Source organism: Brassica napus, chromosome C2 (assembly GCF_020379485.1).
Source record: "Brassica napus cultivar Da-Ae chromosome C2, Da-Ae, whole genome shotgun sequence".
Taxonomy (NCBI): Eukaryota; Viridiplantae; Streptophyta; class Magnoliopsida; order Brassicales; family Brassicaceae; genus Brassica; species Brassica napus.
In genome coordinates, this window is record NC_063445.1 from 16,937,430 (window position 1) to 16,959,291 (window position 21,862).

The 21,862-nt window shown below is 32.5% G+C and overlaps 2 protein-coding genes across 2 annotated transcripts; both read left to right on the plus strand.

Annotated features, from left to right (window-relative positions):
• The first annotated feature begins 1,336 nt into the window (after window positions 1–1,336).
• On the plus strand, window positions 1,337–3,703 carry LOC106381140 (protein PHLOEM UNLOADING MODULATOR). Its single transcript, XM_013821009.3, has 4 exons — window positions 1,337–1,744; window positions 2,306–2,703; window positions 2,855–3,048; window positions 3,150–3,703. The coding sequence occupies exons 1-4, from the start codon at window positions 1,440–1,442 to the stop codon at window positions 3,546–3,548; spliced, it is 1,296 nt and encodes a 431-aa protein (XP_013676463.2). The 5' UTR covers window positions 1,337–1,439; the 3' UTR covers window positions 3,549–3,703.
• Window positions 3,704–12,054: 8,351 nt separating this feature from the next.
• On the plus strand, window positions 12,055–13,942 carry LOC106381139 (probable pectate lyase 5). Its single transcript, XM_013821008.3, has 4 exons — window positions 12,055–12,283; window positions 12,368–13,108; window positions 13,206–13,344; window positions 13,441–13,942. The coding sequence occupies exons 1-4, from the start codon at window positions 12,165–12,167 to the stop codon at window positions 13,660–13,662; spliced, it is 1,221 nt and encodes a 406-aa protein (XP_013676462.1). The 5' UTR covers window positions 12,055–12,164; the 3' UTR covers window positions 13,663–13,942.
• Window positions 13,943–21,862: the final 7,920 nt, after the last annotated feature.

Sequence of the window (21,862 nt, forward strand, 5' to 3'; positions counted from 1 at the left end):
TTCACTGGTTTTAGAATAAACATAAAATTAGCCATTTGAAATTTGGCTTTTCTTTTATATTTCAATTTCTTAGAATCTATACTATTAAAAAGGAAAGAGTCTTAAAAAATCTACTTATACAAGGTTGTTGTACTTATTCATTAGCTAATTAATTTTTGGTCTTACCTTATTTATCTTTAACTATACAAGATTATTACTAATAGCATCCATATTAATTGCAAAATGATTATTTGATTTTTTTTCCTTTACCTACAAAATTGTCTACCATATATCGATACTCTAAAAATCAAAACAAAAATTAGCGGACTTGGTTTCATTACGATTATAAAATACAAAATCAGGTTGCTCGCTCATTTTAGATATTTATTGAATTCAATAGTAACAGCCTACCAATCTTTATTATATACGTAGAATAAGTGTATAACTACATACTAAAATAAGTTAAGCTAATCAACATACTAAAATAGGTTTATAATTTGTATTTTAAAATTTTGGGTACTCATTCGGTTTTTGATTTGGATCCGGTTCAGTTTTTTTTAATCCAAAAATATAAGATATGCTTGATTATTTATGAAATTCATTTTAATTTTGGTTTTGATATTTCGGTTTTGCACGGTTCGGTTCTTCGATTTCAGATATATTTGTCCAGACTTATACACTATCTTATATAGAAATTCATATAAAAAGTATTTATTTCATTCCAAAGTTAAATTCGCGCTTTTGAAGCGCGGATCAAAATTTAGTATAACATTATAATATATTTAGGTTTATTTGATTTATTTTGCTTAAAACACTCCATCATGATAAAAAAAATGATTTATTTATTATTTTAACAAAAAGGTCATCAATAGCTATGAGATAAGTTATATATTTATATAGATTAATATATCTAGATATAATTTAAAAAATCCTAATATAAATTTAAGAAATTTATGTTTATTGGATTTCTTTTTGTTTAGATACAACAACTCGATAAACTTTTGATTTATTTACTAGCTTAATAAAATAATCGGCATTCACTTAATGAATTTTAATCATCAATTTATAACAACTATAAAATATAAGTAAAATTTCAAATATTTAAAACTCACAAAATTTTATAATATTGTTTTAATTTTGTATTTTACTAAAAATCTATTAATGGTGATATATCTAAATATAGTTAATAGTGTTATTATTCTATCTATAAAATCTTATCAAACTATAAATTTGTATGAATGTTAGTGTACATGTTGTAATTACTTTCAAGCTATGTCTGTTTTTTTTTTAAGTAAGCAACATTAATTTTTTCTTGAAAAATATAATCAATTTGTAAAATTCACTCGGCAAATAATAATGTTGCATTACCAAATAAGTAGCTAGTTTCGGACAAAAATGGTCTTGCTAAGAAAGAGTGAAGACTTTTCCATTTTGCCACTCTTCATCCGCCAAAGCCGGGCATGATGCGGCGACTATCGCCTTCTCAGATGTCCGGAGCCGGACTTGGGATCGCTGCAATATCATACGTGGCGGTCGATTACATGAGATACGTGTCACCGTGGGGGCATTCTCGTCTTCAGCCAGTTCTCTGGTCGGTCCTGGTTCTCGCCGTCGTTACGCGTGTCCCTTTCTACAAGCACTGGTCTAAAGAGCTACGAGCAGCGATCCCTTTCCTCGCTTCTATCTTCTTTTTGCTTGGAGCTCTTCTCTTCGAAGCTCTTTGTGTTCGCTCTGTCACCGCCGTTCTTGGCTTAGATTGGCACCGGTAAAACTAGATCTGCGTGGATCTTAGCTCGAAAGTTGATAGTTATGAGTGTTGACCTTGTTGGTGTTTCTGGATCTGATTTGAGTAGAACATGGTTTGACTTGAGTATCATAGATTTACAGTAATCTTTGGTTGAATGTTTATCATTATGAGCAATATTTAGTCGGAATCTTTAAGTTTCTAGTCGTTTATTCAATTTATGGTGGAAATAAGTGTAGCTCATCGTTATTACATTAATCTTTTCTTGGACGGTTAATGCATTTCTGTAACTATATTAACTACATAAACTAGAAATATTTAAGTTTATTTTCATTTATTCAATTAATTAAACAATCAAGTGAAAATTGAATATATAGCTTTATCAAAATTACAGTAATCTTTGGTTGAAGTGTTATTTATTTCTGTGACTTTATTATCAGTTTGAGTCTTTTATAAGTTACTATTCTTATATTCAGTTGAAACGTTAACATTACAGTAATCTTTTATTAATGTTTATATTATATATTTCTGTAACTATATATTATCAGTATGAAAAATAATAGTAGTGCTAATCTTTGACAGGGATACGTCTCCACTTCCTGACACAGGCCAATGGTTCCTACTTGCACTAAACGAGAGCCTTCCCGAGGCAATTGTGGAAATCCTGAGAGCTCATATCATAGGATTGCACCATTTTCTTATGCTGTTTGTAATGCTGGGTTTCTCGGTAGTGTTCGACTCAGTGAAAGCTCCGGGTCTAGGATTAGGGGCACGATACATTTTCACCATGGGACTGGGCCGTCTTTTAAGAGCTATAACCTTCGTTTCTACCATCTTACCTTCAGCTAGACCTTGGTGCGCTTCAGCCCGATTCAACAACGTCCCTTCTCATCCTCATCGTTGGGCTCAGAAGTATTATGTCCCTTATGCTAAAGACCCTTCTGCTATTCGCCAGCTCCTCCATTGGGATGCAGCTTACGGTAACATCTCGTCTCACTTCACTTTACTACTTTGGCTGTTTGCTTTTGGCATTTAAATGAAAATACTGTATGAATTAGTCTCTGAATTTTTTTTTTTATTATTTATCTAGATCTAACTGATTTTTAAAGTCTATTTTTGTTGTATTAACAGCTGATCCTGGAAACTACATTGGTGACTACAGAGCTGACTGGGGTCCAATGAGCTTCCTCAGCGACTTCTTGAGACCGAGTTACTCTGAAGGGTCTTCGTGGTTTGCTTTACTAAAGAAAGCGGGAGGTGGTTGTAATGACCTCTTGTACAGTGGCCACATGCTTGTAGCTGTCCTAACCGCTATGGCTTGGACGGTATATATATATATATATATATATATTTATCCTTTTCTTCCTCCCATTCCACTTTTCAGCTAATTTTGTAACCTTTCTGTCTGTGGTAAAACCATCAACAGGAGGCTTATGGAGGTTTCTCTTCGGCGTTGATATGGTTGCTTGTGGCACACAGCGCACAGAGGGAAATAAGAGAGCGCCACCACTATTCAGTAGACTGCGTTGTGGCGATTTACGTTGGTATCCTTCTTTGGAAAATGACTGGTTTTATTTGGTCTAATAAGAGAAAGTCGAAGCAGACAGTGAGATTAGAGAAGATTCAGAACAGGCTTATTCACGCTGCCAAGGATTCGGATATGGAGACTGTTAGGAGACTTGTGGAGGAGATGGAGGTAAGCCTCGGGGAAGAGAAGCAGAGTGGAGTTGTCTCCAAGAGGGCAATGACAGTGTTTGCGTGTGCCACAGTGATCACAACACTTGGTATAGTGATTCTGGCTTTAACTTTGACAAGCGACGGTTGAAAATACGGATTCTTAGTCTTCTCCACGGTTAAATTCCTTTATTTTAATCTCTACTTTGTTGTATTTTCTTGTCCTAAAACCACGATTATCAGCTAAAAATGTAGTGTTAATTTCTTGTCCTTTTGGTTTATCAGTGATCCGTTACTTTTTTGGTATTGGGGTTTTACCCGTCCCTGGTGTGGATAAACAATAGGATGCTCTTGTGCAATATTTTAGAAATAGCTAGGCGCTCTATAGAACATTAATGACTACACTGATTATAAGGGGCCTAGACATTAACAAACTATTAATTTATTTTCTATACATTTTACATTTATATAAGATATTTAACTATTAATTTATTTTCTATACATTTTACATTTATATAAGATATTTTAGTTTTAGGTATGATTATAAAATTATTTTGATGAATTATCAAAATTAAATATACAAAAGAAAAGAAATTAGATAAATTTATGCATTTGTATTAACATTATTACTTAATTTAACAGAATTAAACCAATTTAGAACGGTTTAACCCGGTTTAGAACGGTTTAAACCGGTTTGAATCGTATAATTCGGATTTTAAATTTTTTTGTTTCAGCTATAACTGATTTTCAGGCGTCGTCTAGACCGATTCGAACGTATAAATCGGATTTTAAAAATTTTGTTTCAGTTATAACTGATTTTCAGGCGCTATCTAGACCGATTTTTAGAATCATGGTCTTTTGATACGAAAATACATCTTAAAACACCCAAACTAGATTCTAGACTTTTAACAAATACTCCTATCTGAGAATGTTACCTTTGCTTTTAGCTAAGATGTATTTCATATCAAAAGACCATCTCTCTCTCTCTCTCTCTCTCTCTCTCTCTCTCTCTCTCTCTCTCTCTCTCTCTCTCTCTCTCTCTCTCTCTCTCTCTCTCTCTCTCTCTCTCTCTCGGTCCAAACTTGTGAGTCCCAAAGTCTGGTAATTTTTTTGACTAAAAGAATAGACGGTCTGGAATGTACGTACACCACTGCTTTGGTAACTCTGCTCCTGGTGAATTCCCCTCTGGCTTCTTGTCTTTCATCTCCTCACAATATGTGATTTGGGCTTCTTGTCCTTCTATCCACCAACAATTTCGAACTAGCCTATACTTAAGAGTACAGCAAAATGTTACTGATTCAGGAATAAAGAAACATTAGGTGATTGTTATCCTACTTGTTAGAAAGCAACATTTGTAACATTAGATAGGTTTAACTTCTGATTCTAGGAACTCTATTTATTTTTTAGATATAACTTAAAAGAGTCCATATGTTAATTTGGTCTATTCGGATCTGTACATTTGGGGATCTATCGTGTCACTCACAATCTTATAACAAATGTTACTCAAAGGATAGGCCGAATCATTAATTAACAGGAGTTGATGACACGAACAGAATTATTTCATATCATTTAAAGATGTGATTTTGTGACCATAAGATAAAAAAATAAAAATAAGAGCTACTCTTTAATTCTTCTCTTAAATTGGTCAAGAAAGGCAATACGTCTGGGATGGATCTTCTCAGACCAAGGAACATTGTCTCTTCAGGGATCACAATTTCAGACTCATGTCAAATCGGCTATCGTGACGAAAGTTCTAGCGGTTTGGGCAGCACTAAGACACACCATTCACCTTGGCTTCACAAAGATCTGGCTTCGATCAGATTCACTGGGACTCATCAGAGCCATCGTTTCGGTTATCAAACCAAAGAATCTCCATGAAATTTCTCTTGGATATCGAAACCCTATCGTCCTTCTTCAATTTCTGTTTTTTTTCTATACTCCAAGAGAGTTAAATGGATTTGCAGACTTTGTAGCAAAAGCTTCTTTATGTAACATGCACTCCTCATGAACCTGGGCCTAGGTTTTTCTCCTTTTAAGTTTATGAAATATGGTTGATCAAAAAACAAAAACAAAAAAATTGGTCAAGAAAGAAGTAGTGTTCGAAGTTTGACATTTCTGAAATTTAACTGCACGAAAATGTTAAAGAATATATACGAATTGTCAGAAAATATGTGTTCAAATGGTTGATAAAACAAAGTGGTGTTAACAAATATACTCTCAGTATTATTTAAGAATTTCAATGCAATTTTGGGTTTAATATTAATTATAAACATATTGATTTTATAAATAATTTTATTTATCTCAAATACTATTGGTTTTAATAGATGTAATTAATAAGAAAATAAGTACATTTCAATCATTTTTTGTGAAAAATGTTAAACTAATTGGCGCTCTTTGCTAAATACATACAATATTATTTTATGAATGTTTCTGATTATATATAGATTGGCTACACTGTGCATAACCACCACATTAACTATGACAACTCGTAAAATTTAGAGACTATATGATGATTTAGAATAATAATCATCATAATTATCTAGGTAGTCAGTGTCATACCATTACAAAGATTCATAATTAGAGTGGGTGACTATAATTTTGTATTGCTGATTCCATACTGAATCAGACATGGTCCAATCATTTGAGGGTTTGGCATTTCCTTTAGTAAACTTTTAAGCAATCTGCCGCATACCATTTTTATACAAAATTCTATTGATCCATAGAAATCAGTTTTAGCATTAAAACTGAATTGTTTACTGAAACCTGGATAGAATGTAACGCTTTGATTACATGAATTTCGTTATAAACTCTCACTGAAACCCAATATAGATTCAAGTGGACAATCCCGTGATGATTATCAAGTACATATGTGATCAAATATTGATAAGAACTCATCTAATTAAATGCTTGACTTTTTGATAATCAAACAATGGGCAACTACAATTAACAAGTCGTTAAACACTCACAAGAACCAAATAGATGCTTTTATAAATGCTATGAAATTTTTATTAGTATATCTTTTGTCAACACTTATATAATATTCTATCAAAATACTACTATATTTAGGGAGGCCGGGAAAAGAAAAAGGATGGTAAGAAATGTCAATAGCGATATGAGATCAATGATTATGATGAGCACATGGCTTCAGAAAAGGCCATGTGACTCAATGACTCCCTTTTTTTTGTCCCCATTTCTTCAGGGCTCTTATCTATTCATAAATAATGACCATACTACATATTTAATGGTTCGGATTTTAAAATAGTTCATTAGGATGACTAATGTAAGAACAGAGTTTAACATTCTATTATTCAGTATCCGAGTATTGTTCTAGTCATTTGTATTTCTCAATAATTAGAATGTATTTTCTTGTATTTTAATATTTTGTTTCGTCCGCTTGTCTCCAAGCCAACGCTTTCCGCGTACGTATGGACCGTGGACGTAGACTAATCGTCCGCAGTTGAAGACAATATAAGAATATAGTAAAGAAGACTAAATTTAATGTGCTTGATTGCAAACTGATTAACCGAATTATAAATGGCTAACCTATTGAGATAGAGTATCTTAAGTTATCGTATCAAGATGTCGTTAGATCCTTTAATTTAGGCAATTGGATTTTGTTAATTCTTCGTGCATCATGGTGATAAATAAGCAATATAATGATCGGACATTGGTAACTTTAGTGGCCTAATTCACGTAAGTTAATACAATTCGGCTTGACTTTATCGGTTGAAAATATGATGACAAATTTCTCATTATATTAAATGGAATGAAAATAATCCTTCTGTTTTTTCTTAAAAAAGTCATTTTTTCTTCTGTTTTCTTCAACAATTTTGTTACTAAGATCAATCTCCGTACAAAAAAAATGCTAAGGCCATTCTTGGATTTTGCATCATCATTCAGTAATCAGCTATGTTGATTGACTATCGGTTTGGTTAACTAAAATTGAATTAAGTAAATCTATAGATATCTTATTATTATTAGCAAAAAAAAAAAACATATGTTTTGGAAATGAGATCGTGAAATAGAGGAAGATACAAAGAATTACTAAAGACGTTTGTAAGTTGATGTTTTACCGCATTTGGAAAACTTTGAGAACACCAACCTTCAATTCTCCTCTAACGGCATGCGCAAAATATAATATATGTTTCTGTCGTCTCGTGAAACATTGGATTCTGCTTATGAGCTAATTAATGAGAAGAGCTGCAATGTGTGACGGTATATTTCAGCAGCGTGAGGAGAATTAGTACGAAGATCATAGGTGATATAGATATATGAGTAAACAGTCTAGTGACTTGTAGAAAAACATAGCAGAATTATTTTTAAAAAGTTGAAAATATAAAATATTATTGATGAAGTCTTAAATTTACTTAATATTTGGTTTCATAGTTGAAAATGAATGAAGAAATGTTATTTGCTATTGTTGATTTACTATTGAAAGTGCGATTCTTACAAGTTTACTGAAGCACAAGCTCCTTTGGTAAAACTGGGACAATATAAAAATACTTCTGACCAAAAGAAAAACTCTTTAGTTCGTTGAAATGTTGTGACCCTTTCTAGTACATTGATTTAATATCATGATCAACTGAGAGAATATAAGTTTTGATTAGCGACCCGCAAAAGATGGAAATATCTATAGTATTATGAAAGTTATAATCATATAAACACCATTCCAAAAACAAAAACAGATATCTATGAGAACAAGCTTCTTTCACTTTCACCATTTCACTCTACCCTTTCATTCTGAATATTTCGTCTCGCTTTTCTAATATGGTTATTTGATGAGTGATCACGCTGGCTAAAGAAAAAATAATATTGTTTCAAATTTTTTTAAAAGAAATTAGGAGCATACAGCCAAATTAAACTACGGGTTTCTGAAAAACTGGTGGCGCGAAAATGACCGGTTCATCGTAAATCGGAGGGCTGACGGTGAAGGGGCATGTTAGTGATGAACGTTCGAGATATGACCCATGAATACAGGGGTCTTGTCAGACAAGGCTCACATGGACGAACGTGACCTTTATGTGATTTACCACGTCAGCCACTGTCTCTAATCCAAAACCAAAATGGTTTCCGATTATTGGATCTGGAACCGGTTCCGATGATGTCCTACTACGATACCGCACTTTTTGTCTGAAAATAATTAAGTTCACACTAGTGTTAATTTTGTGAGGCAGCAATAGTTGGTGGGGAAATGGGGGGGGCCCATTAATCCATTGTCCTTACTCCTTAATCATTCAACAAAGGAAATTTCGGAAAACATAATTCGAGATTATTAAATAGACCGACAAATGTAAATGCTTATGATTTTCTATTTGAAAGCTGTATAATGTTTCCAAGTTTTCTAAATCTAACCAGAGATGGTGCGAAGTAAAAGAAACGAAAGATGGAGAGACGTGATCAGAAACTAAGACGTGATCAGAAACTACGTAAACATCCATTACCGATAATATACACGTAGCAAAAGAAGAAAACAATGAAGTTGTGAAAAAATGTATATACGTTGCAATGTGCACAAAAAAAAAAGTGCACAAAAAAAAAGTATACGTTGCAATGGTTTGTGAAGTTCGTTGAACTATAAAAAGACTGTAAATGTTTTAAAGGTGTTGTAAAAGAGGAGAAGGTTCAGTTACAAAAAAAAAAAGAAAAAAAAAGGAGAAGGTTTATCCTAAGAGCAGCATCGGGTGCTTATTATTATTATTTTTTTTTCCATTTTTCTGATTAAAAAAAAAAAAATTTAAAACCCACCAATCACGGACCGCCAAGTGTCAGGGGGACCCGTGAACAGTTGAAAATCCTCTCCAACATCGCTGCTTATTTATGCACCAGAAACACCCCATTTTCAAAAATGATGGAACCCACCTACTATTTTATTCTTATTTTTCTAAGCACCGTAGCCTAAATACCGTGGTTAATGTTGCTCTGGGACGTTGCGTTGTACAGTTAACATCCGATGGAGTTATTTATTCGTTCATGTGACATTTAACCCCATATAACATTCAGCGAACGTTTCATACGTCATGAAATTATTGTTTTTAAATTAATAAATCATATAACAAGGATAGTCGTTCGTTGTAAAAAAAAAAAACAAGATGTCTACAACTAAAACGCGTAAAACTAATGTCTTTTAATTACAACAAAATAAAAGATTTACCTATAACTAATTCTAGAACCATATTCAACTCGAAAAGCCCTATTTCCTTCTCTAGCACGACTATTGAGGAGTTAAACCTGATTTCATTCTTCAAGGCTGGTGACACATATATCTGTCGGCGTCTCTTTTGTCCTCCTCTTGTGTGTTTCTCCCCAGTGACCTGCTCATGTCTCTGTTCTATGCATTGGTTCTCTTAACTGCTGTGCTCTGTTTCAGATTTTAGCATCCTCTACTAAGACTTTGGTCATCTCAAAGGATTGGTTTAAGACCATCAGAACGAGATTTTCTCTGAGGGTTTTGGAAAGAGTCACATGTTAGCTTGGCTCGCTGTTTCACCTAGTTGGGTCTGTTTTATACTTCGCCCCCAAATCTATGAACCGCCGCTCAACAGTCGCTTCACTAAAGATCTAGAAGCTCCTACCTGAAGACTTATTATGGTGAGCCTTTTTCTTTCCATCGCAACATCACCTCCTTACGTGGGGACCCGATTCCAGATACAAAAGCTCGAGGTTTGTTGCTGTTGAACCGGAGTTCTTTCGTCAACCTCCCACCACCGCTAACTCGACAGGTCTTTATCAGTCTGCATGCCTACCGTTTCCGGCAAGATCTACGGTTCTGACAAAGCTCATATCTTTTATCTGATGTGCCTTGTTGGTCGCCTAATTTGCTCCGGTAAGACCAGTTCTTCAAAGTTTCATGTATTCTACCCTTTTATTGGCGACTTCCCCTCTATCTCCGGCAAACATCTCTGCTCCGTCATTTATCCATTTGATTGGCTGGCTAATGATGAGCTAACAATTCCAACAATTTTGGCATGACTCATTAAGATATCTATAGTTTCTTAAGATTTCTGGTGGATTCAGTGGGTTTGTATTTAAAGCTTAATGTATATCCTTCTTTTATGAAGATTTTAATGGTGGATTCGCCGGGTTTGGTTTTACTTCCATCATTCTCTTTTATAGAGGAGAGTTCATCACCATTATACCTCCTTTATATGACAGAAGATGTCCTCTCGCCTTTCTTACTGAGCGATCATTTTAGTTTATCCACCATTTTGTTATCTTGCGTATCGGTCTATACGGGACCAGGAGATGCAAACGAGAGTACATGTGTGTGTGATTCTCGTAGGTGAGGGTTGGTATTCAACGTTAGAAAAAATAACTAAATTTTAGTTATCCGACTTTGTCGTGAAGACTCCATTAACGCATTTAAGCTTTGGCTCGAATTTGTAGTCATTTTTATATGAAGAATTATTTTGTTTAACTTCTACAATTATTGTAGTTTATGTTTCTTGTCAAAAACATAGGTAATTCTCTCTTGCTATAGTAGTAACCAAGCTTGAAGCTTTTGATGAATTAAAAAATGTGCTAAAACCCCTGCAATTAATGTCTTTTAAATATATAAATAACTGTGTCTAAAATTTTTGTTTCATGAACTTCAATCCATGATCAACTAAACAAAATCAACAAAAATTAAGATCATGACATTAAACAATATATAAAATATATCGCAAATGATATGACATTTTAATTTTACAAGTTCATCGTAACAAACCATATATGCAAGCAAATCGACTACATACGCTAGGTGTGGGTACGAAGCAGATATAATGTTAATTTTATTATTTGTGATTTGATTCGTAGTTTATGGATATATGGTTTTTCAATTTGCTTTGCTTCGAAAAAAATACTGACATCCGGGTTTTCGGATATCCAAAAAATTTACAGAAATTTTTAAATATTTATGGATATTTACAAATATTTCGTCTACTTTATTCAATACAAGTAAATCTAAAAAAAAACTATACAAGTTTGTTTTCAAAAAAATATATTTTACATAATATAAAACAAAAGTAGTGAAATTATACGTTCAAAATATCAGAGATAAATAATTGAATTTGGTATGCAGTCCATTTCTTATGTACAATGTTTTATACTGATTACAGCGAAATAGAAACATATAAACAACGATGGTATGTTTTATACTTAATTTTTAAACGCAGTAATCTTTTGGAATCAATACGAAATAATCAACGCTGGTTGACAGAGAAATAGTTACCTAGAGATTTTAGCAAGCTATTAAACAATAAAATTAAGATGCTCATAAGAGCTCCCATAAATAATTGTAAAAAGAGCTTAGTGTTCATTTTTTTCCCTCTATCATATTCCTAATCAACAAGTAGGTTTAGTAAATAGTAATCTCTCCGGATAAGAATGTAAGATGTTCTATCTTTTTATTTTGTATACAAATGTATGATGTTTTTAGATATAATTAATATATTTATTTGTAAAATTTAAACATAAATTAAAAAGTAAAATTATGAGTGATGAAACTTTATTGATATAACCAAAAAATAACAATTAAACTAGTGTATTTATTGTTTCTTAATATGTGTGTAAGACCTTAAACATCGTACATTTAAATTCAGAGGGTAAATTAAAGAATCTGAAAAGAGTGGGCCCTTCTTATAAAATTAAAAACTCAGAAATTAAGGGTAAGAGATTTTCCTATATAAGAAGCTAAAAGCCTCTCTCACCATTTTATATCACCAAACAAAAACATTCAAATCTCATAACACATTAATAAATAAAATTCTCTTGAGAGACAATAAGGAGAATGACACTTCTTCACTTGTCTCTCTCCCTATTCTCATGTCTCCTCCTTGTCCTAGGTCCGACCTTCATCGACTCTGCTCATGTCTCCGACCCCGAACTAGTAGTTCAAGAAGTAAACCAGTGAGTAATCTTTTCCTACATCGTCTCGTATTTGCATACTGAACATCCAGCATTTTAACAGTGTTGTGTGTTATATATTTACAGGAAGATTAATGCGTCTAGGAGGAATCTTGGTGTCCTCTCATGTGGGACAGGAAACCCTATCGATGATTGTTGGAGATGCGACAAGAAATGGGAGAAGAACCGACAACGACTAGCTGATTGTGCCATTGGATTTGGCAAACACGCAATAGGCGGCCGTGACGGCAAAATCTACGTGGTGACCGACCCTAGCGACAAAGACGTGGTTAACCCTAAACCGGGAACCCTAAGACACGCAGTGATCCAAGACGAGCCGCTATGGATCATCTTTGCACGTGACATGGTCATAAAACTGAAAGAAGAGCTGCTCATGAACTCGTTCAAGACCATTGACGGCCGTGGAGCGAACGTCCATATCGCCGGTGGCGCGTGCATCACTGCCCAGTACGTGACCAACATCATCATCCACGGCATCAACATCCACGACTGCAAGAAGAGAGGGAATGCTTACGTCAGAGATTCTCCGTCGCATTACGGGTGGAGGACGGCATCTGACGGTGACGCTATCTCGATTTTCGGAGGGTCCCACGTGTGGGTTGACCACTGCTCGTTGTCTAACTGCGCGGACGGTCTGGTCGACGCCATTCATGGATCTACGGCTATTACGATCTCTAATAACTACTTGACTCACCATAACAAGGTGATGCTTTTGGGACACAGTGATTCGTACACGAGAGACAAGAACATGCAAGTCACCATTGCGTTTAATCATTTTGGTGAAGGGCTTGTTCAGAGAATGCCCAGGTAAATAAAGTTACTTTATTTTGTAGAGTTTTGCTAAATATGTCATTGAATTATTATATTATTTTTCTAAAGCCCTTGAACTTTGGGATTTATACAGATGTAGGCATGGATATTTTCATGTGGTAAATAACGATTATACGCATTGGCAAATGTATGCAATTGGTGGGAGTGCAGCTCCAACTATAAACAGTCAAGGCAATAGGTTTCTTGCTCCCAATGACCATGTCTTCAAAGAGGTAAATTAAGAGCTAATATTCTAGTACATATAATTCTCTTTTAGTCATATATATATGTATGAGAATATTGAACTACAAGTATTTGATTTGAAAAAGGTGACTAAATACGAAGATGCACCACAAAGCAAATGGAAGAAGTGGAACTGGAGATCAGAAGGTGACCTTTTCCTAAACGGTGCGTTTTTTACGCCTGCGGGTGGAAGAGCCTCTTCGAGCTACGCTAAGGCTTCAAGTTTGTCGGCTAGACCATCCGCGTTGGTGGCTTCCGTCACGGGCAATGCTGGTGCTCTCTACTGTAAGAAAGGATCTCGATGTTAATCCCACCCAACTACTTAAATTATATTCCATCTAATTAAACAAGGAAAAAGATGTGCTGGCCTCCTATGTCAATTTTTAATTTACCCTTTAGTTTTATTATGGGGGAGGGTTAAAGTTGTAAGTTGGATTTGATGTGGATACTAAAGTATTGTATGGATTCCCTTTGGACCAATGGGTTTCTTATAAACTTTTTTCGGAGTAGGGACCAGTGTCTGTTGTGGTGGGGATGTGTACAACTGCTGCAAGATTGTTGATTATACTCTCTCTGTTCTTTATTGTATTTTTTTATTGTAAATAGTTTAAATAAATTTTTTTTTTTTCAAAATATAAAAAATTTCATAATTTAAAATAATTTTTATTTTTATTGGGTATAGTGTGACCAATCAAATAATATATATTTATAAATGATTGGTTTAACTACACCTAATTTATATATTAAATGCTACTTTTGGAAAAATTAATAATTTTTTTAATATTTGTGCATTCACCTAAAACTACGTACCTAGAAAAAAACAGAGGGAGTATATAATAAAAATGAAATCAACAGCTTAATTATCAACGTCCGTGTGTTAGCATAATTACATGTAAATTAGCACCGTCTTTTTTTTTCGCATTACACATGTTTAAATTTTGATGGTCGAGGCAACAAAGACGTAATAACTACATATGGTCGGTAAATTAACTCTTTATAACAATGATCAATGTATACTGTTGCATTGCATATTGTAGTTGAAATGTAAATGTATAGAATATATTCATATAGTTATCTCGGTTGGAGCGTAACATGGGCATATCTAATTTTTGGATGACATTAAATTTGTCTGCAAGATCTGTAATAAGTGAGAGGTCAGTGTGGTTTTGTGAATCTGACAAAACTAAAAAAAAACAGACTCCACCAATTGGACCAGATCTGGATCTTGCTCTTGCTATTGCGTTCCCGAGATGATGAGAAATTAAATTTCGCGTTGGACAACTATTGCAATAAAAGGCGAAGGAACCAAAAAATCAAATGAAGAGCTGCAATTTTTCTACGTGAAATAAGATGTACAGTAAATGTTGCTTCTCTCTAACTAATCATGTGACTAATTTAATTTTTTTTTTTAAAGTTAAACTAAATGATCTGGAAGTCACAAGTTATAGTCGCGTTGAGAAATGTTTTTTTCTCCAACTAAAAGTTACGTTACATGATCTACATTACTTAGTGGAAATCTTAGAAGTCCTATGTTTAAATTGTGTTCGAAAAATCTGTTTTCTAAAAAGAGTTAAACTACATAATATAAACTGTCATTGAGATATCTATGACAAAGTTTATATTATGTAGTTTAACCCTTTTTAGAAAATAGATTTTGGATTCAGAAACCGTTTAATCATTAAAATAATAAAGTTTAAAGTCACCTACTCACAGATTTCAATTTTAATTTTGAATGAGAACCATATACCTTCTCCTTGTGGGATTAAACTTTGTCGGTGGAGAGTTATTTCTGTTTTTGTTAATTGGGGACTGTAGACTAATTTGGAATAAATACACTAATTGTGATACCATGTGATAGTTTTGCTTTTTTTTTCTTTAGAATTTAGAATGGGACACAACCTTCACGTTCATCGTTACTTGTTCCTACGTAAAAGAAGAAAAAAAACAGAAAGAGTCATGTTTCACTTCACTCTCATCGCAACTCGTTCATGTTTAAAAGTGCTAAGATCCAAATGATCGAAATCGGTTTTAACCAAACAAACAAAGAAAGCTAAATGAACACTCATGAACATTGTCGGCAGAAGACAAAAGACAAAAGACACAGAACGTTATTTGACTTTCAAGCCAGTAAAACTTCGAGACGACCCACCAAAGTTTTTCCTTTTGCTAAATAGGATCCACCAAAGTTACAAATACCGAATTATTATAGCATTTCTAACTACACTCTATTTTTCTTTTAAATAAAATTTTAGAGTAAAAATATTTCAACTCTATTCTATTTTTCATTATTATAGCAGAGTAAAAAATGAATTTACTTTATACATAGAGTAATCCATTCATCATTTTGTTTATCATTCTATTTTCTCTAAAATATAATACCATTAGAATAAAATTCTAACTCTATTATAAAGTTATTTTATTTTAAATAAAAAATTGAGTTAATGGGACCTGGGCAACTTCAACCTTCAACCTTAAAAAGTTCTACTTTTTTACTAATAAATACTCATACCTTTTACCCCAGCTTAATCAAAAAAAAAAAAAATCATCCCTTTGAATGTTTTGGCTTTGAGTTATTCCAAGGGAAAGAGCTGGTTACTTTTTTTTTGTTCAAGAAGAGCTGGTTACAAATACATGTTTTTCTATAATGAAACTCTACATAAATGTTTTATCTCTACATAAACTCTACGTACAGTAGAACATCTATAAATTAATACTCGATAAATTAATAATCTCTATAAATTAATAAATTTTGCCGGTCACAATTTGAGTTTGTTCAAAATTTGATACAAATCGATAATATAATAAGATAATATTTGTTTAAAAAATTCTATGTAAATATATGGTCCCATTAAAATTATAAATTAATAATTTATATGTATACATATTTTATATAAGTAATAACTTATTATTATATTGTTTGTTTTATATTCAATGGAATTATCTTTATATTTCTTTAGCACTTCATATATTTTTGATGAGATTTAGTAATATTATATGTAAAATATATATTATATACATCAAATAATATAACAAAAATAATATAAATGTCAAATTTCAAAAATAACAACTAATGTCTATACACTAAAATCAAATATTTTTCTTATCTTATAATAAATATTTTTTAAAATAAAAAATCTAAATAAGGAAATTTTTGTAAATTAATATCTTTATAAATTAATAAAATTTTAAAGTTTCAATATTATTAATTTATAGAGGTTTTAGTGTACACGAATCAAAGATAACGTAAGTCATTTACACCTTTTTATCTCTCTTTTCATATATCTTGTCACTTGCCTTTTTGCAATCTTTTATAAAAATTGTATTTTGTATGAATGTGACGTCCCAGGCCTGTAGAATATTCGGACCCTGTAGTACAACTGCATACATACTAGTATACTACATTTACTGATAAAACATTTACGTTTGTAAAACCAACTCACAAGTAAAATTTTCCCTCTATTTTAAATTAGTGGGAAAATACGTAACATTTCAGTTTGTGGTATATGGTGAAAAAATTAATAGAATTGATTTGATTACATATATCAGTAACGTGCACTTATCTTGTTCAGTCACACATCTAAAAAATATCTATAACTAAACGTGTTTAATCTAAAGTAGTGGAAGGATGTATCACCTATCAAGAAGTGATTTACAATATTTTGCGAGTGAGGTTAGAGCAAGAGTAAATTACTCGTCATGCGGTGAATGCAAGGACAATAAACAAGACTTTCAAACTTTCAGAAAAATTAACGCACCACTCGTCACATGAAATGGAATCCACAAACCGAGTGAGTGGACATGAAAGATCCATTAGCCGTAAATGCTACAATTATTTCCTCTAATCATAACTTTTCTTGTAGTTAAAAGTGATATCTTCATTTCTAACCAACAATAGATGTTATTAAACATATTTAGTGAGCATTATGTGTTTATGTTGCATTGCATGATATAACATAGATAAAATCGTCAAAAAAGCACTCAACTTACATTAAAAAAAAGTAACACTCAATTTGTCTTTTACACCATTTTCACTTTAAACTTTTGTAAACTTCCATTTTAATCTATTTCGTATTGACCATGCCGTTTTAGATACATACAATGGCAGACACAAAACTCAGTTTAACTGGGGTCAAACTAGTGATAAAAATGAACATTTATATAGGGCTTAATATGAGACTTGAATGCTGGTTTGGGGGGGGGGGTTTCAAAAGACAAATTGACCCAACAATGGAGTTCAATCTTTTAGTGATTTTGCTTACATTTGTGCATGATTGGTTGAATTGTGGCTGTAAAAAATTAGCTTTAATATTTGTGTTGTACATGAGCTCGTTGTAGCTGTAATTTTGTTGTTGTAGATTGATAGTTAAATTGGTTGTAGATGTAAGTATTTGCCCGTAGATATTTAAAATAAAATACTTAAGACATGTGATACATAAATAAATAATTACTTTTATTTATTAAAATAATTTACATTAATAAATAAATTATAAATTATCAAAGTTAATATCTAAATAATAAAAATTATATCTACTATTATCTAATTTATTTGATATTATATATGATTCTACAGCTTAAATAATAAAATGTAGGTCTATTGCCTAAAATACATAAGAGAAAGGTTTTTTAATTGTTTTTTATTAACGTTTAAAATAAAGTTAAATCATGACTGGTAAGAGTTAGTAGAGATTTGATATAGACTTTAACTTAAAAACATTAACTATATCATGATCAGTAACGTTTGATGATTTAAATATATATAAATAAAGCAGAAAAAATGAGATAAAGGGGGAGATTTGTTAAGTTGTAGCCTGTCTTTAGCTTTAGTTTCTATATACAATCGTAAAAATTACCAAGTTTATATATTTTTAAAGCTAAAGCCAAAAATGAACAAATGGTTGTAGGAGAATTTTTTCTAAAGTGAAAAAAATTACTGTTGGAATATTTTTATTTTTATTATTTTCTCATTTTACAGCTACATTAGACAAATCAACATAAAAAAATACTATGACCAAAATCAACCGTAATTTTTTACAGTTACAGTCCAATGAATCATCAATAAAGTCTAACCGATCATGAGATTTAGGAAGCCATAAACAAATTTATTAACCAAATCGTAAAAGGGTTCCAGCTAGAATTTTCTCTCTAGGTTTAATTCACCTTGGCTACTTAGCCGTGCCATTTAGATAAATTAGTTGCGTATCGGATACAAAGCTTCGTGGGACTAGTATTTGGGCATAGATTTTTTTTGGATTTCCGCGGTTATAAAAAACAAATTTATTATATTTATAGTTTGAAAATCATAAAATCTTTGTATATTAACTTTATACCATTGGAAAGCTGAGGCTAATGTTTCACTTGGTATGACGATGCTCTATCATTGTGCAGGTTTTGAGGTCGTGATGCCCTAACTTAGTCGGATACGGATCAATGGCACAAATTTGAGGCGAGAGTGCGTTTACAAATTGTGAGGTTATGGTGTGTTTGTTTTCAAAAATAGTGACAAATACTATGAATTTACTGGTTCTGAAAGTTAGGATGGGTTTTCACTGTTTTCTTCAATGACCGTCCGTTGTTCGGGCCAGTTTGATTAGTGTTGCTATAATATCAAAATCTCCATTTATCTCCTGGCTAATGCCATTAATACATGCAATGGTAAACATGATGGAACAAACGATCAGAAAAAAAATTACTAAAATTTCAAAAGAGAAAAAGACAAAAATAGCACTAAATCAAGTTTTTGTTCCCAAACTAGCACTCAAGGTCAAAAGTCACAAAAATAACACTTAATGTTTTATCAAAAGTCACAAACTTAGGGTTTAGAGTTAAAGAGTGGGGTTTAGGATTTAGGGTTTAGGGTTTAGAGTTTAGGGTTTAGGGTTTAGGGTTTAGGGTTTAGGGTTTAGCGTTTAGGGTTTAGGGTTTAGCGTTTAGGGTTTAGGGTTCGCGTCTGGTATAGTGTGTTTTGACTTTTTTTGTGTTTGTTTTAAATGATTTGATCTCAATTGAGGTAATTTAATAGATTTTATAAAATCCAATGATAATCTAGGATCTGTTTATTATTGAGGTGTCATAAGATAAAATTTAAAATCATTTTTAAAAGATTAATATAAAGCCTATGAATTAAGAGGATTGGTCAGTAGCCCAATATTTTCAATGGAAAAACTAATTTAAAATGTATCAACCTAAAGCTATGTGAAACTTAAGTCTACACCTAATTCCTAAGATGATTGGATAACGTTATATGTTTGATGTAGCTGAAATTTCCTAGCGATGAAAATAATTAGATAAAAACATATCATAATCATCACTGACTCCTCTAATAGTGTCACCCCTCCCAACCGTGATGATACCTACAAAAAACATATCCTCCTTTAACTGTCTCATCCCTTCAAACAAATAATGAAATCAACAACACAAAAACACTTCCTACCCTAGTTGTCTCACCGATTTGAAATATTATACCACTTGATGACATGGCAAGTAACCCATTGCTGCTGATGTTGGTCCTAGTACTGGTCCGATCAAAAGAAAATGTGGCCGACAAATATGTTACATGGAGATGACCATGAAGAACCCATAAATTTATAGTCCCAACATCATAGTGGTTACATTTTGCTCTGTTTCAACTCGGGGATAAGAAAACCAAAGAGAGAAACATGAAAACAAGAGCTACCTGATTTGGGTTTGATGAGGTTTGATGTGGCTAGAAGTCGATTATGCCAGCTAAAGTGCATGAGAAGTGTGCTTACAAACGCTCTCATTAATTGTGTGAATTTGACTGTAATGACCAATACAAGGAAGAGTATTAACCAGGTTCCTTGAATACAAGTTGGTGATATCTTTTAGTTTTAGGGTGGGATGTGCCAATTTTGGCTTCACATGAAGATGTTCGCTGGAATCGACTATATGCCGGCTAAACAAAATGCACCACAATATCATTTGGCTACAAGTGCAATAACATCATGACACTACAATGGTGAAATATAAGGCCTTGAATTTTTTTTATATATACGGGAAAAAGTGCAATGGTTAACATTGGTCAAGAAATTGATCAAAAACTTGAAAGGGAAAACCTGTGTCGGCAGCAAATAAAAAGAAAGTGAATAAACTTTGTCTCTAATCACTTAAATTGATTCTCTTTTCTATTACTTGCTTCCAACGCACGGTTTTCCCTTCCAATTTTGTGATCAATAGATTGACCCTTATTATCCATTCCATCATGTCTTGCATATATCAAATTTTGAAGGTCTTATGTTTTATCATTGTAGTGTTATGATGATACTACACTTGTAGCCAATGAACTTCTGTTTCATCGTGTTTGACCGCCGTATAGTTACTACCATTTGCATGTGAAGTCCAACTAAGCACACATTCTCCCAAAAGTAAAAGATATCGCCTACTTGTATTCCATGAACCTTGAAAATTATATTCTTTATATTGGTCATAACACCCAATTTCCTACATTAATTGAGAGTATTTTAATCACATCTTTCATGCACTTAAGTTGGCATAACCAACGTCTAACCTCATTAAACCGCATCAAAACCAAATCAACTAGCTTTTGTTTTCACGTTTATCTCTCTGCTTCACTTATCATTGAGTTGAAACATTGGCAAGATGTTACCACTTTTCTGTTGGATATATAGGGTTTCCACTTTTTCATGCTCATTTCCAAGTTTTGTGAACCCTTCAGTCGGCCACAATTTTCTTTCGATTTGGACTAACACTAGGACCAACATCCACATAATTGGAGTCTTTGGTTGTGTCAATTAGGACCAACATCCATTAGACGAGGAAGTGTTGTGTTTCTGATTCTATTAATGATTCGAAGGGAGGAAATGTTGTCTTCTGGGTATCATAAAAAGTTAGAAGGGATGATATCACTAGAGGAGATGGTGATGACGATGTGTTTTTTATCTGATTTTTATCATCGTAAGAAAATTCCGGTCACGAACTTTTCATAGGTTTAGCCTTAGTTGGACTAAATATGTCCATTGCAAAAGGTAAATCATGTAATTCAATTAAAAAATAATAGTTAATAACCATCAAATTAGAGTAAAACACAATAAAAACAAAAAAAATGCAGATCAAAAATTAAGTATATACAATCAAATAGAAAGTGTTTGATAAATTTTTAACTATATGAAAATAGTAAATATAAGTTTTGGGAAGGCAGAAAAATTAAAATAAATGAGTAATTATAAACTAATTAAAGTATATGTCGGTGAGAATCTTTACAAATTGCTTGATAACATTTTCAAAGGTTGCCTTCATGCAAAACACTCATATATCTTAACTATCAAAAATATTATTGAAAATTAAGAGCATACATAAATTATTACACCAAATAAGAAAATTAGTTAAATAATTTGATATATAAGCTATTTTATAATTTTGAAGATCATATTTAAGTAATTATATAGCGAGATAGCGCAAATTAAATGATTTTACAATATAACTAAATTGAAAAGAACATTAAAACAAAATATTTAAATTGATATTGAATGT

What these genes read in the sequence shown, in the direction of transcription:
- LOC106381140 (XM_013821009.3), top strand. Translation starts at nt 1,440, where the DNA reads ATGATGCGGCGACTATCGCCTTCTCAGATGTCCGGAGCCGGACTTGGG. An exon ending in CCATTGGGATGCAGCTTACG is followed by an intron (nt 2,704 to 2,854) that starts GTAACATCTCGT and finishes TTGTATTAACAG; the next exon opens with CTGATCCTGGAAACTACATT. An exon ending in TAACCGCTATGGCTTGGACG is followed by an intron (nt 3,049 to 3,149) that starts GTATATATATAT and finishes AACCATCAACAG; the next exon opens with GAGGCTTATGGAGGTTTCTC.
- LOC106381139 (XM_013821008.3), top strand. Translation starts at nt 12,165, where the DNA reads ATGACACTTCTTCACTTGTCTCTCTCCCTATTCTCATGTCTCCTCCTT. An exon ending in GTAGTTCAAGAAGTAAACCA is followed by an intron (nt 12,284 to 12,367) that starts GTGAGTAATCTT and finishes ATATATTTACAG; the next exon opens with GAAGATTAATGCGTCTAGGA. An exon ending in CTTGTTCAGAGAATGCCCAG is followed by an intron (nt 13,109 to 13,205) that starts GTAAATAAAGTT and finishes GGATTTATACAG; the next exon opens with ATGTAGGCATGGATATTTTC.